Source organism: Sorex araneus, chromosome 8, assembly GCF_027595985.1.
Source record: "Sorex araneus isolate mSorAra2 chromosome 8, mSorAra2.pri, whole genome shotgun sequence".
Classification (NCBI taxonomy): Eukaryota; Metazoa; Chordata; class Mammalia; order Eulipotyphla; family Soricidae; genus Sorex; species Sorex araneus.
In genome coordinates, this window is record NC_073309.1 from 46,191,970 (window position 1) to 46,205,228 (window position 13,259).

At 58.3% G+C, this 13,259-nt stretch overlaps 1 protein-coding gene across 1 annotated transcript; it reads right to left on the minus strand.

The window, feature by feature from the left end:
- Positions 1-1,552: 1,552 nt before the first annotated feature.
- GSK3A (glycogen synthase kinase 3 alpha) lies at positions 1,553-10,282 on the minus strand. Its single transcript, XM_055146152.1, has 11 exons — positions 9,825-10,282; positions 8,275-8,462; positions 7,005-7,088; positions 6,773-6,883; positions 5,133-5,263; positions 4,941-5,047; positions 4,168-4,265; positions 4,003-4,098; positions 3,565-3,751; positions 3,146-3,238; positions 1,553-2,238 (listed from the first exon to the last, which is right to left on the minus strand). Exons 1-11 carry the CDS (start codon positions 10,129-10,131, stop codon positions 2,165-2,167), a joined length of 1,476 nt encoding a protein of 491 aa, XP_055002127.1. The 5' UTR covers positions 10,132-10,282; the 3' UTR covers positions 1,553-2,164.
- Between the last annotated feature and the right edge of the window lie 2,977 nt (positions 10,283-13,259).

Genomic DNA, 13,259 nt, shown 5'->3' on the forward strand with positions numbered 1-13,259 from the left:
TGAGCCCCGAGCAAGTGCCAGGTTGGTGCTGGGCACCATCAGCGGCAACTTTTCATCTTAACCTCCTGCTCCTACCCTTCCCTGTGCCCTGTGCCCTGGGCATCTAGAACTAGGCTCTGCCCACTGGTGGAAAGTTCTGGACTTCCCCCTTTGTTTTGGGGACACACCTAACCTAGCGATGAATAGATATCCTGGATCCCTCAGACTCCTTCCTTGAGACCTTCCTCTCACATGCCAGTGGGTGCTGAGCCTCAGGAGCAGAGCCGACTCCTCAGGGCTATGAGAGGATCTAAGGGAGAGCAGGAAGCCACCACAGGCCACCCTGTGGTGGGAGGTCAGAGGCTCCAGAGAAGACATACCTGTTTGGGGGCCATATCCAATGGTGCTCAGGGCTTACTCCTAGCTCTGCACTCAGGAATTACTTCTACTGGGGTGCTAGGGACCAGATGGGATACCAGGAATCAAACTTGGGTTAAACCAAGCACTCTACCCACTATACTCTCGGTCTGACTCCAATACACTTCTTGAAGCAGCAGCAGTCAGTGAGTGGTGAGGAGGATGATCCAGGCAGACTCGCTAAGGGAAGGGCAAGTGATTGTTTGCTTGGAGACGTGCATGGCATCCACTGCAGGGATTACACTCCACTTGGGCTTGTGAGATGCACCGTTATCCAAAGGAAATGAACAGCTTTCCCAGGGAGCTAGCAGAGGCCACACAACTCCCAGGGTGTGGAAACCCAGTAAACTGATTGTAACTGTAGGTCATGAGCTGGGGTCATAGCACATGGGGACAGGCAGGCCTTGGAAGAGTTGGAGGTATGGGTAACAGGAAGAAATCCTACATTCTTTCCCTCTGAGAAGCAGTAGGCCCTGTAGCAGGCCACACCATCTATGGAGGAGGTGGAGCAGGGCTGGGAGGTGGGCAGAGGGGGAGCCTCGATCTGGGAATTCAGGGCTGTGTGAGCCAGGAACAGACCAGAATTGGGAGTCTGGCAGGCCAAAGGGACCCTGGCCTGAGTGCTGCCCAGATGGAAGCAGTGGGAACGAAGAGTACCACAGACCCCAAAGGTGGCTGCTCACTCCCGACCTTGCAGATGCCACGTGTAGGCAACAGTATGTCCCTCCACCCAGCGCCTGCGTATTTGCAGTTAGGCCAAGCTCTGGGCACTAACCTTCTGCAACGGAGACAGGCCAGGTGAATCTCTGGCTGAAGTCATGGACATAGAAGTTTGAGGGTCTGCCAGGACTTGGGTCACCCCCCCCCCCGTCTCTACCTACTAAGAATCTGCCCAAATGAAGTTTGGACCTAAGTCTACAGTCCAGGGGAGGTCCCTGGGCCCCTGAAGCAGCAGGCAGCTCATCTTGGCGTGGTGGATGTGGCCCCTGCTCCCCAAACCCTGGAGGCCAGGGCCTCCCCCTCTGGAGGCCAGTGGCTGCTTTATGCGAGGTTCATGGGGGCTAACTCCACTACAGACAAGCCAGTGCCCAGAAGCCCCCAGCCCCAAGGGAATGCCCCCTCCCTGAGCGACAGACACAGGCAGCCAGCCGGGAAGCAGGTTTTCATGCCAATAATTTATTGAACGGAGGTCTGTACACAGGCAAACCTTACTGTGGAAACTAAGACATCAGGAGTTTCCCCCACGCCCCCGGCCCTCCCGGGTGGGGAGAGAAGAGAGGAGACCCTAAGGGCAGAGGACAGGAGAAGGGGGCAGAGCTGTAGGACGGGGAAAGGTTGGAGGTGCGAATCGACGTTTTCTTTAAGAAAAAAATTATAACAATCTATTTACACCCGGGGCCGGGGAAGGGAAGGCAAGAGGGGCTGGTCTGGTTCTATTTACAAGGGACAGGGGAGGGGAGGGTTGGGAAGGGGAAGGGAGGAGGAGGTGGAGACCTGGGGGGAGGCGAGGGGCCAGGGGGAGGAGATCCTCGGCCCCCCACCCCTGTCTTCCTTCCTTCACTTCCCTCCCCATAACCAGTTAAAATCCTCTTTAAAAGCCCACCCAGGGGTGAGGCTGGGGAGGGGGGGCTGGAGGTGGGGACAGGGACTCATTTACCTCTGCCCTCTAGTCTAGGGGCCCAGCCAAGGGCAGGAGCTTGATGGGCTATGGCCCCCCCTTCCCAGCCCCACTAGGGGCTCCCGGATGGAAGGGTGGCTAGTAGGGCCCTCAGGAGGAGTTAGAGAGGGATGCTGTGGAATCCGGCGACTGCCAGTCGGAGCTGGGCGAAGTCTCACTTAAAGCTGGAATGAGAAGGGGTAGGGGTTAGCCTGGCCTTTCAGACTCCTCCCTCCCACCAAGAGCAGGAACTGGAGGATGTCACTAAAGTCAGGGGTGAGGCAGGATGCAAACCCCAAAATGCCGAGGACCAGGTGCATCACATACTATCTGCCACCCAAGAAGGGTGATGGAACCCCAGCACTGCCAAGGAAAGGGAAGGCCTAGTATAGTCCTGATTTCCAGACAAACCATAGAGAAACAGAAAATCTGTTTCCCCCCATTTCTTTTGGGGGAGGTTGAACCACACCCAGCAGTGCTGTGGGGTTACTCCTGGCTCTGCACTCAGAAATCATTCCTGGTCGTGCTCAGGGGAGCACATGGGATACCAGGGATGGAACCCAGGTCAGCAGCGCACAAGGGAAGTGCCCTACCCACTGTACTCTCTCTCCAGCCCAAGGAAATCAGCATTTTTACCGGCAAAGGCCCCTTTCATTCAGGCAACAAACCAATGGGCAGTGTGGGCCCAACAAGATCCTTGGCTTTTCTGACCAACATTTGTTTTGGAGAGACCAGAAGCCCCTCCCAGGATTTCTCAGCCAACAGGGCCAGCGGGCCAATGCTCAGGTTAAATGGAGCCGCTCGGGCCTTGCAGTGCTATTCCTGAATACTGGCCGTGCTGGGGACGCTCCAGGATCATGTAGTGCCTTGAACTGAACCAAGGTCGGCAGCGTGCAAGGCATGTACCTTAGCCCTGATGTCTGCACCCTCTCCAGATGTGTTTAGTCACACATGTGAGGCTGACTCAGGGGCCACTCCCAGGCCTGCAGGCCCTTCCTGTGTCCTCCCACTTTCCTCACCTGCTGGGACTCAGGGCTACACCCCCTCTCCCTAAAAATGCAGTTCTAACCACAGCAGATGGCCTTGACGTACCTTGTGAAGATGAGGTGAGGGTAGTAGTACTCCCCTGGGTCCTCAAGTGAGGAGGGACGAGAATGGCATTGAGAGATGGCTGGATGGCAAGTTCTAGGGACAAGAACGGACACGGCTAAGGGTGCAAGGCAAGGCATCTGCAGTCCAGTGCAAGGAAAAAGCAACACTATATGGGCCCCAGATGTTGGCAAGGCTGCTTGAGAGTGAATGATGGTCCTGGCCACTGAGTGAAAAACCACTGTGCACCTGGTGCAGGCTGACAGGGACATGTCCGTGAAGCCACTAGGGCTACCCTGAACCCAGCAGGGGGCCTATCTCCCAAGGTCTTGACTTCCTGGTCCTCCCACAGCTCCCCACTTCCCTCCCTCCCCAACCCAAGCCCCACTTCCCAACTCCCAGCTCCCAAGCGGGGCCCTCACCACCAGGACTGAAATTGAAGAGTGGGGGGAGCGGGCGGTTGTTGGGGAGCTGGGTTCCGGGACCTCGCAGTTCATCGAAGAAGCTGTGGGCACAGGCTTCCAGTGGGGAGAGCCTGGACGATGGTGTGTACTCCAGCAGGCTGGAGCAGAGCGCGATGGCCTCGGGTGGCGTCCGGGACTTGAACACCTGAGGGCAGTGGGGGGCCACAAGGCTGAGAGGCTTCCCTCACAGCTGCAGCACCCCCTGCTTCTAACAAATCCAGTTTCCAAAGTGCACCAAAGGCTCCCCAACCCCACTCCAAATGGGAAGTCACAGGTAAGTCACAGGTGAGGGGGACAGTGATCGGGAAACAAATTCCATCAACTGCAAGCTGAGGCCCCTCCACAATGCCCTGGTGCCACTGTGCCCAGCTGCCCAAGCTGTGCGGCCAGCCCCACCTTCGACCAGGGGTGAGCTTTAATCTGGGGGAACTTGAACTCCGTGTAGTTGGGGTTCATTTCTCGGATCTGTTCCCGGGTTGGCGTTCCCAGCACCTGTGAGAAAGAGATTATCAGCAGGGAGCCCTCAGTGCCCACCCCACCCCCGATCTGCCGTGCCCTCACCTTGATGATCTCCACCAGCTGGTCCACCCCGCTGTCCCCGGGGAAGATGGGCTGACCCAAGAGCAGCTCGGCCAGGACGCAACCTGCCGACCACACGTCTGCAGTGGAAGGTGGGGTGTCAGGGCCAAGGCATCCAGCCCCTCCGGAATGCTGGCCCCTCCCCTGCCCCTAGGAGGACTGGAGTCCCAATCTTGGGCCTGCTCCAGGTCACAAACAGCACTGGGCCTGCAGCCTAACTGTTCCCTTGCCCCAGACTTGGCTCCAGGGATCAAGCTTCTTAGCTCTGTGACCCCAATAATCCTTTCTCCACCTTGCCTCAGAGGAAAGACCAACAGGTGGAGGGGAGACTGGGTGCTCTATCCTGTCGACAGGGCGACATCCCTCAGCACTCTCCCAGCCCAAGCTCGCACCCAAGACCATGCACTGACACTTGCTTCAGGCTGCCACTAAAAGTTCTCTCCCAACCCGTTCACGCTCTCTCCTGAGGTCATAGAGGTGGTGCTGTCATTCCCACCAACAGCAAGGGCCAGGTGTTGTGAGCTGTTCACACCCCAGTGGTGGCAGCGCCCTAGTTGGGCCTCCAAGGTCACTGCCAGCCCCTCCCTGGCAGTGTACAGAGGGCAGAGGCCTCAGGCCCAGGGCAGCTGCAGGGCAGAAGCCCGAGCGGGTACCCAACAAGCCAGGCCAGAGTGCCACTTTGACCAGAGTGGGTGACTGGCTCAGCTCACACCATGGGCCCCGCTGGCCGCCCTGCCACCTCCCGCAACCCTGACCGATGGAGGAGGTGTAATCGGTGGCTCCGAAGATCAGCTCCGGGGCCCGGTAGTAGCGGGAACAGATGTAGGAGACATTGGGCTCCCCCCGGACCAACTGCTTTGCACTGTGGGCAGAGAGGAGCAGGAGTAAAGACCAGGCGGGGACCAGGAGCACCCCGTGAACCACCCGGCACGGCTGAGACAGCCCACCTGCCAAAATCGCAGAGCTTGAGGACAGCCGTGTCAGGGTCCACCAGCAGGTTCTGGGGCTTGATGTCCCGGTGACACACGCCCTGGGAGTGGATGTAGGCCAGGCTCCGGAAGAGCTGGTACATGTACACCTGTGGGTAGGTGGGGAGAGAACTACAGCTGGGCACCACCCACTGCCCTCAGAGCACAGTGCCAGCTCCTCTCCCGTGGAACCCTCACATCTCCAATTTCAGCACGAGCTGGGGCCACTCAGAGGGCTGGGTCAAGCCATCTCCCGGCCCTGCCGTGGCTCACTCACTTCCGTCACCTGCCACATCCCCCAGCCCCCACCAAAGTCACCAGCCACAGAAGGGTACAGCCTTCCCCACCCCCTGCCACCAGTGTCAGGCCCTCCGGCTGGCTCCCCACTACTCTCCCTCTCACTGAGGAGAACTCAAGTGCCCAGTTCACAGGGAGTTTCGGGTTTTCCTCTCAGTTGCATCCCAGGGCTGAGGCTGGTGCCAGGCACGGGTAAGTGCGAGATTTCTCCACCACTCACGAGCTCCACTTCCTGGGATGCTACTGCCTATGCCCTCCTAATCCTTGGCCAGAGATGCTACTTTCTCGCCCTGTGCCAGAGCTTCTCTTGGAAGCCTTCCTTGACCCCTTTTTTTTCCCTTTTTGGGTCACAACCGATGACGCTCAAGGGTTACTCCTGGCTCTGCACTCAGGAATTACTCCTGGCGGTGCTCGGGGGACCATTTGGGATGCCAGGGATCGAATCTGGGTTGGCAGCGCACAGGGCAAATGCCCTACCCACATATTATCACTCCAGTTGCCCACGAACCTTCTTGCCCCACCAAAGCAGATTAGCTAGGGGCCTCCTGCTTTGACTCCTCATGGTACGGCAGGTGCTAGAATTATATTCTGAGCGAATGTGTCTCCCCTGACAAACATTGCTCTTGTGAAAAGCCTAGGTCTCAATCACCACCTCTGGTACTACCCAGTGCTGGGCCTAGTCCTAAGGCTGCAACAGAATGAACTCCCCAAACTAAGAAGGCCCTCCCACCAGGTTCCCCAACACCCAATCACTGGTGGAGCCCAGGCCGGCGAGAAACCAAGCGCTTCAAGCCAGCAGGAGAAGAGTTGGACTCCACACTGCCTCCAACAAACTTGAGCCCACCCACCTCCTCCCAGGGCAGCAGGCTGCTCTATTCTCCACCATGCCTGGACGGATCATTCATTCATTCACTCATTCGTTCAAACACCTCCAGAGGGTCTGTACCACCCAGGCAATGGCATCAGGCAGTGGGGAACAAGCCTGCACAGACAAAGAAGAGGTACTCCATGCCCTGCGGACTCTCGCCTGCCTCCTGCCCTGCCTCTCCAACCCGCTCTGCCAGGAGGCCAATCTCAGAATGCCCCCCTGCAGTCACCAGGCTAAGACTGAGCCCCTCGAGGCTGAGTTGACCCACTCACATGACTGGGGCCATTGCACTCTGCACTCCCCACGAAACCTGCTTTCTGGCTCCGTTTTGGCTCCTGTGGGAGTGGCAAACTCTATCTCTGGGTGAATAGGGGCGAAAGACCCAAGCAACCAAGGAGGATGAGGGTCCCCTCAGCAAGCAGGGCCCAGGCCCCAGGCCTGCCTGCTGGCCCACCTTAACGTAGATGATCGGGATGGTGAGCTTGGCCTTGGTGAAGTGGCGGGCCACGCGGTACACAGTCTCAGGCACGTACTCCAGCACTAGGTTCAGGTAAAGCTCATCTTTCTGCAGAGCAAAGCGAAGAAGAGGTGTGAGGTGTGGTGAGAGAAAGGGAGCAGGTGGGAAGGAGAGGTGTGGGGGAAGTGTGGAGGAAGGGCCCGGGGGTGGCCCCCCAGCCCGAGCGCACCTTCTCCCCACTGGAGTAGAAGAAGTATCTCAGCCTGACGATGTTGCAGTGGTCCAGCTTGCGCATGATCTGCAGCTCCCGGTTCTGGGGAGGCAAAGGCAGAGCTCCACCACACAGACTACCCAGCCCCTGCTCCTTGGCGCCCCTATCCCTAACTCCTGCTAACAAAGTCGGGCAGCTACTTCTCCCCGAGTCTCTCTGGAGGACCCCAACCCCTCAGCCCTAATCCACTGTCCTCACACACCAGCTGGGAGCCGAAGGGGCTAAAGTCAAGAGGCTTTCTTCTGTCTGCTTTTTAAAATCTCCCATCGACTGTCAACATCCCAATGATTCTGCTTGGAGAGCCCCTTCCCCGGCTTCTTTGAAAAGCAATGGGGCCCCTGAGGCCCACCTCCCCAGGGGCACACGGGACAGACACATTTACTCGCATCCCTGTCCTCCCAACTTGCTTCCTCAGTTCTTAGTCCCCTCCTCAGATCCCTAACTTCGGGGACTCATGTCTAACTGCCACCCCGGGCTCCCTCAGCCTGGCCTCACAGCTCTTCTTGCACCCAACTCTAACTGGGGGCTTCTGAACCTTCTTCTACCGTGATCCCCAAGAAGAGGCACACAGACAGATAAGCAGGTACTGTCAGCATCACCTTGGATTTGTCACACGCCTGAATTAATGTTTTGGTCACTGCGTGCTCAGAAAGCATTGACTGGTACCTAAGTTTCCAGGACCCCCACATTCAGCTATGCAGCCCCTGGGGATTCTTGGCCCCCACAGCTGAAACAGTGGGGCACAAACTCCCAGGACAGCAAGGATGAGGAAAGGCCGCCCCTTCCTCCCGCCCCTGGCACGTGGCAGGGCGAGGACAGGGCAGGTTGGATTTCAGCCCACACTTGCTCAGCACCCAGGGCAGAGGGCGACCTTCGTCACCCGCCGCCAGCAGTCACCGTGTCTCTCCAATGGGCAGCAGGAAACAGAATTTTCAGAGTGCAAAGCACCAGCTTCCAGCCTGGATCGAGCCAGCTCATCTCTGGACTGCAGCTTCCCAGGTTAAGTCACCTGAACCAGGACCTGCCTATAAGCGTCTACTCTGAGCAAATGCCACCAGCCTCTCGGAGGACTCACAGTTCCCCCTTCCACAGCTCCTTCCCTGCCATCTCCCCTTCTTCGGGCCCACACACAGATTACCTGGGGAACCCCAAGTTCAGCTCTCCCCTTGAACTCCAATGCTATGCCCATCCCCAAACTTCCTTATTTCCAAACCCTTCGCCACAGTACCTTGAACCTCTTGTCCTGCAGGACCTTCTTGATAGCCACCAGCTCCCTGGTTTCTGCCAGCCGGGCCTGGTACACCACCCCAAAGGAACCATTGCCAATGACTTTGATATCGGTGTAAGCCACCTCCTGGGAGCGCTCTGGGCCTTGGCCTACAGTGGCTACCACCGTGGTCACCTTCCCGCTGTCACCTGGGAAATAAATGGAACACAACAGCCATTTCCCCTCTGGCCTCCATCATATCTTGGCACTGTGGGGGAGAAGGGACCCCTGACCAGAAGTTCAAGGGTGCCTGTATGTCCCTTGCCTGTCTTTGGGAGGTGTCTGCTAGATGTCCCTCTCCCCGTGTCTTCACCCGTCATTTCCTTTACAGAACTCTAAATCCTGCCTCCTCCATATGGAAGGAAACTGGCACTTACAACCTCTTTCCTGCTCATGGGTTGGTAACCCCTAATTTCTACTGCTAGTCCCACCTGGTCTGAGAAGTCACCTGGTCAGATCCATCCCTAGGCTGACGGCTCTCGCTGGGGAAAACCTGGCCTAACCACTTCCACTTCGGGAGAGGGTTACCCCTGAGGTGCTTTCACTCCTCGGTCCCCAAAGGGCAGCAAAGCTTGAAGCCCTCCATGGGAGACAGAGACCTCTTCTCTCTCAAGGGAGCTGAGGAGAGGATTCCCGAAGAGGTCGCTGAGGGGCCAAACCCACTACAAGGGGCTCGTGGTCTCTTCCCTAGCAAGGAGATGATTTACGGAGCTATTTTCCAGGTCACTGTCACCAAACTTCAGGTGAAGGAGAGGGAGATGGTATCCACAGACTCAAGGCCTAGGAAAGCTCCAACCGCCCCCTCAGTTACACTTTTGGAAGAAGAGATCCAGCAAACCTCATTTCCTCAAGTGCAGCGACTCTGTTTGAAAGGGGATGCTAATCTGTCCTGGTCCCTAAGAGTAGGACTCATCTGTTCCCATGGGGAGGGTGGGGGGCAGGGACAGGCGGGCCAGTGCTGCCCAGGATGGATGAAGAAAGCGCCCACTTGGGGTTCAGACGGGTGGAAATCCTTTCCTCTTTCTGGTCTTGCTCTTTAAGGAAATAGTTATCCAAATCGCTTCCTCAAGTTCCCATCTTCTAAAGGGGTGCAAATTCAGACCCCCACTTTTTTGTCGGGGGGTGGGGTGAATGAAACCCTTCAAGGCCCCTGGAACCTGGGACGGCCCTGACCATCTACTCCAAAGGATGGCAACAGCAAATGCCTCCCTCTAAGGTTCAAAAATCCAGTACCTCGGGAAAGACACGACCCCCTGCGCCCTGTTTGTCTGAGGGTCCGTCATTCTAAACTCCAAGCGATGGTAACCCCGCCGCCGCCGCCACCCCCCGCCCCCTCACCGCCCCCCCCCCGCCCCAATCTCATCTCTGAGAGGGGAAAAAGTCAGGTCTCAGCCTGGGGGAGGAACAGCGACCTCGCGCCCCTACCTGGGCAAACCAAAGAAATCCATCGATGGCCCGCGGGCTTCGAGACCCCGATCCCCACCCCACCGCGGGCGCTGCTATATACTCACGGCCCAGCTTCACTCCGGGCGGCGGGAAGCTGGTCCCCGCGCCAGGGCCGCCGCTGCCTCCTCCGCCGCTGCCGCTGGGGCCACCCCCGGAGACCGCAGTCACCACTCCCCCACCCATGGCTCCGACCGACGCCTTCCCGCCGCTGCTGCTACCGACCGGGCCGGAGGACGAACCCCCGGGGCCGCCGCCACCGCCGCCGCCGCCGCCGCCGCCACCGCCGCCTCCGCCACCAGGCTCTGCGAACGAACTCGTTCGCGCCCGTCCCGAGCCCCCAGGGCCGCCCGCCGAAGGCCCGCCGCCGCTCATGGCGCCGAGCGTAGGCCCAGGCCGCGGGGCTCGGGCTGCCCCCGCCGCCGCTGCTGCCGCCGCCTCCCCCGGGCTCCGGCCCTTTCCAGGCCGCGCCGCTCGGGCTCGGGCTCCGGCTGCGGCCCAGCGCCCGCCGCGGGGCACGCCGGGAGATGCAGTCCGCCTGCCCTTCGCGCCGCCGTCGCCGCCCGCAGCCCGCACGGAGAGCCGCGTGGCACTCCGGGAAATGGAGTCCGCGACGGCCGCGGACGCGTTCGCGGGGCGGGGTGTCGAGTCGCACTGCAGGTCGGGAGATGGAGTCCTGGTCAATGGACCCTGAATGCAAGGGATGGACCCTGAAACGCTTGGGGAGGCCGAATCTGAGGTGACCGCTCACTCCACGGCGGCCACCGCGGGCCCCCTGATGCGCTTCCGCGTAGCAGCCACTTGTCCCCGGACTCCCCGGGCCCAGGGCACGCCGGGAAATGGAGTTCGGGCGCTCGCTTAGCCTATTGGCTGTTGTCGGCCACCGGTGCCAGCTGCACGCTGGGAAATTGAGTCTGCGCCCGTGGAACGACAATTGTGGGGCCGTGAGGCAAGCCGGGAAATGGAGTCGTCGCCACGCCCTCACCGCATTGCGGGTGTGAAACGGCTCCCAAGGCACGCCGGGAAATGGAGTCCCCGTGTGAGCATCCGGCCCCTTTACGGCAGTTTTGGAGCCAGGCTAGGAAATGGAGCGAGGCTGGCGCGCCTCCTTCTCCGCACGCCTGGCCGCAGTCCCGCCGGGAAATGTAGTCTTCACCAAGGGCTTCCGCGCAGCGGCTCCTCAGCATGGCCTTAGTGTCTTCTGGGAAATGGAGTTCAAGGAACCCGACCCGTTGTTACCACTCGGCGTCCGACGCGTACTAGGGAACACCCTGGACTGAATCGTGGCCCTTTGTGAATCGAGACGGCGGAGTTTTGCCAGAAAGTGAAGTGCAAGGGTACCTGTGGTGAGAGTGCGCTCAAGGTGAAAAACAGAAGTCCCCTTGGGGGAGATTGAAGTATTTTTCAGTCCCTTTCTCATGGCCTCATGGCCCTCAGATGTAAGAGCCCCAGGGGACCGCTGGAAAATAAACCCAAACATTCAAATTGCAAGTGACACAGGTCGGGAAGGAAATGCCGTCCCCACTCCCCGGGAATGATCTGGGAAACTTCCCGGCGGCGTCTCACAACTCTACAGCCTCGGGAGACAATTTCTTCTTTTCTAGGCAATGTGGGTTGCACCAGATGAATGAAACGAAATTGTCCAAAAAGGAAACAGAATCGCGGTATTGAATCCACATGCGAATTTCGGCGTCCTCCAGTTCCTAAATTACGGGATCCTGGAGCATTAGAGATGGGGTGGCGTTCGCTAGGCGTAGGCTCGGGATTTGTGCACGCATTATGTCGTCTATTTATCAATTAATTGGGGTGGAAAACCTGGAAGTGCTTGGGATTAAAATGAAATCTCCCCTTCACGCTCGTCTGCCTCGCAGCCTGATGGGAATGGAGTTTCTAGACTTCACTTTAACTTGACCTACTGTACTGCTTTTCCTAAAGTCTGAGAGTGGGGTCCATTAAGTCACGGAAAGTGGCTGATTGATGGGCCCAAAAGACGCAGGGCCTAGGGTAAGACCGACTGGAACGCGTCTCCTCGGACTACATTATCCAGAAGGCAAAGCGCGAACATACTTCCGCTCCTTGCTGGCGATTGTGGCCACATGGCACACAGTTCGGAGCGGGTGTTTCTGGGAATCGTAGTTTTCGAACCTAGTGGCGCCTGGTGCCCTCTGACGGCCACTCAGTCAAAAATCTGAGTCAAGCCCTCAAATCTGGGGTGTCCGACTGAATCAAGATGCCCACCAGGACAATGGAGCGGGGTGTCATACCGGCGGTTAGTTAACGGCCAAAATCCGTGGGCCATGCGCAGTGGGTCGCGCGTGGGCAAACTGACATGGGAGTATTGAGGGATCCAGGGGATCTGGGCTGCAGCCTGAGGGAGTCCTAAATTGTTGGTTGGGGCTGAGAACGTTTACCACGGAGCACAAAGTAGATTGTGTGAAGCGTCTGGGGGGAACCGTGAAGAGGTGAAAGGGGTCTTTCCTGGTCTAAGGATACCCGAAAACCATGACTGAAGACAAGAGGAATCAGAGGGGATCTGGGGTGTCACTGAAAGGTCTGGAGACTATGAGACTGGTGACTGAGTCCATTGCTGAAAAGCATGGGGAAGGGGCTTTGATGGTCTGGGAGTGCTAGGGAGTTTAGAGGTGATGAGGGTCCCTAATGGAATCACTGACTTGTGTCCTGAAACCTCTAGAAAGACTTGTCTGCTCCGCATCAGAGGCTGTGAAAAGCAGGGACTGAAAAAGTCTTGCAGGAACCTCCCATGCATTTTGGGGAGCCCTTAAAATAGAACGAGCATACTGGGGTTTGCAAGACCAGATGCCGCCAGTGACATCCCACTCTGCAAGAATCTGGGCCACCAATCCCCTCCCCGTGACCTGGCCCCCAGCCCCTGTAAATCCACGTGAAACCTGCTTTGTGATGCTATGAAAGGCCCAGGATGCGGCTGAGAACACGCGTCAGGGTCCCCTCCTCCAGCTAAGATGACATTCCCTTCTCCATCACACCACCACCAACTCAGCAGCATCCATGTTGCCAGGAGACGCGCCTCATCCCAACTTCCAGAAATAGCCCAGCAGCCCCCACCCCCAGGGAGTGACTTACATCACCCAGGAGAGGGAGCAGTTGCCCACAGGCTGCCACGGGAGCCTGGGTTTCCTGCCAGTACCCCAGCCCAGGCTCCTCTTCACTGCCAACCAGCCTCATCTGGGACCACCCACCCTGGGCTGGCACACTTGAGGGTGAAGCCAGACTGGGTAACAGTTGCCAGTTCCTTCCCCACTTCAGTTGAGCAGGGTCGGGTTTCAGGAAGCCAATCCAACATGCCCTGAGCCCCCAAATTCGCACTCCTTTGCCCAAGCTGCTGTGTACCCTTGGTGAAACTCCTCTCCAGGTCTCAGGCATCTCACCTGCCTGAGAGGGTTTGGGCTATCTGTACCACCACAGGCGGTGCGGACTCCTCCTGTTGCTCTCCTGATTTGTGATCTCCAAGCTCTGCTGCTAAC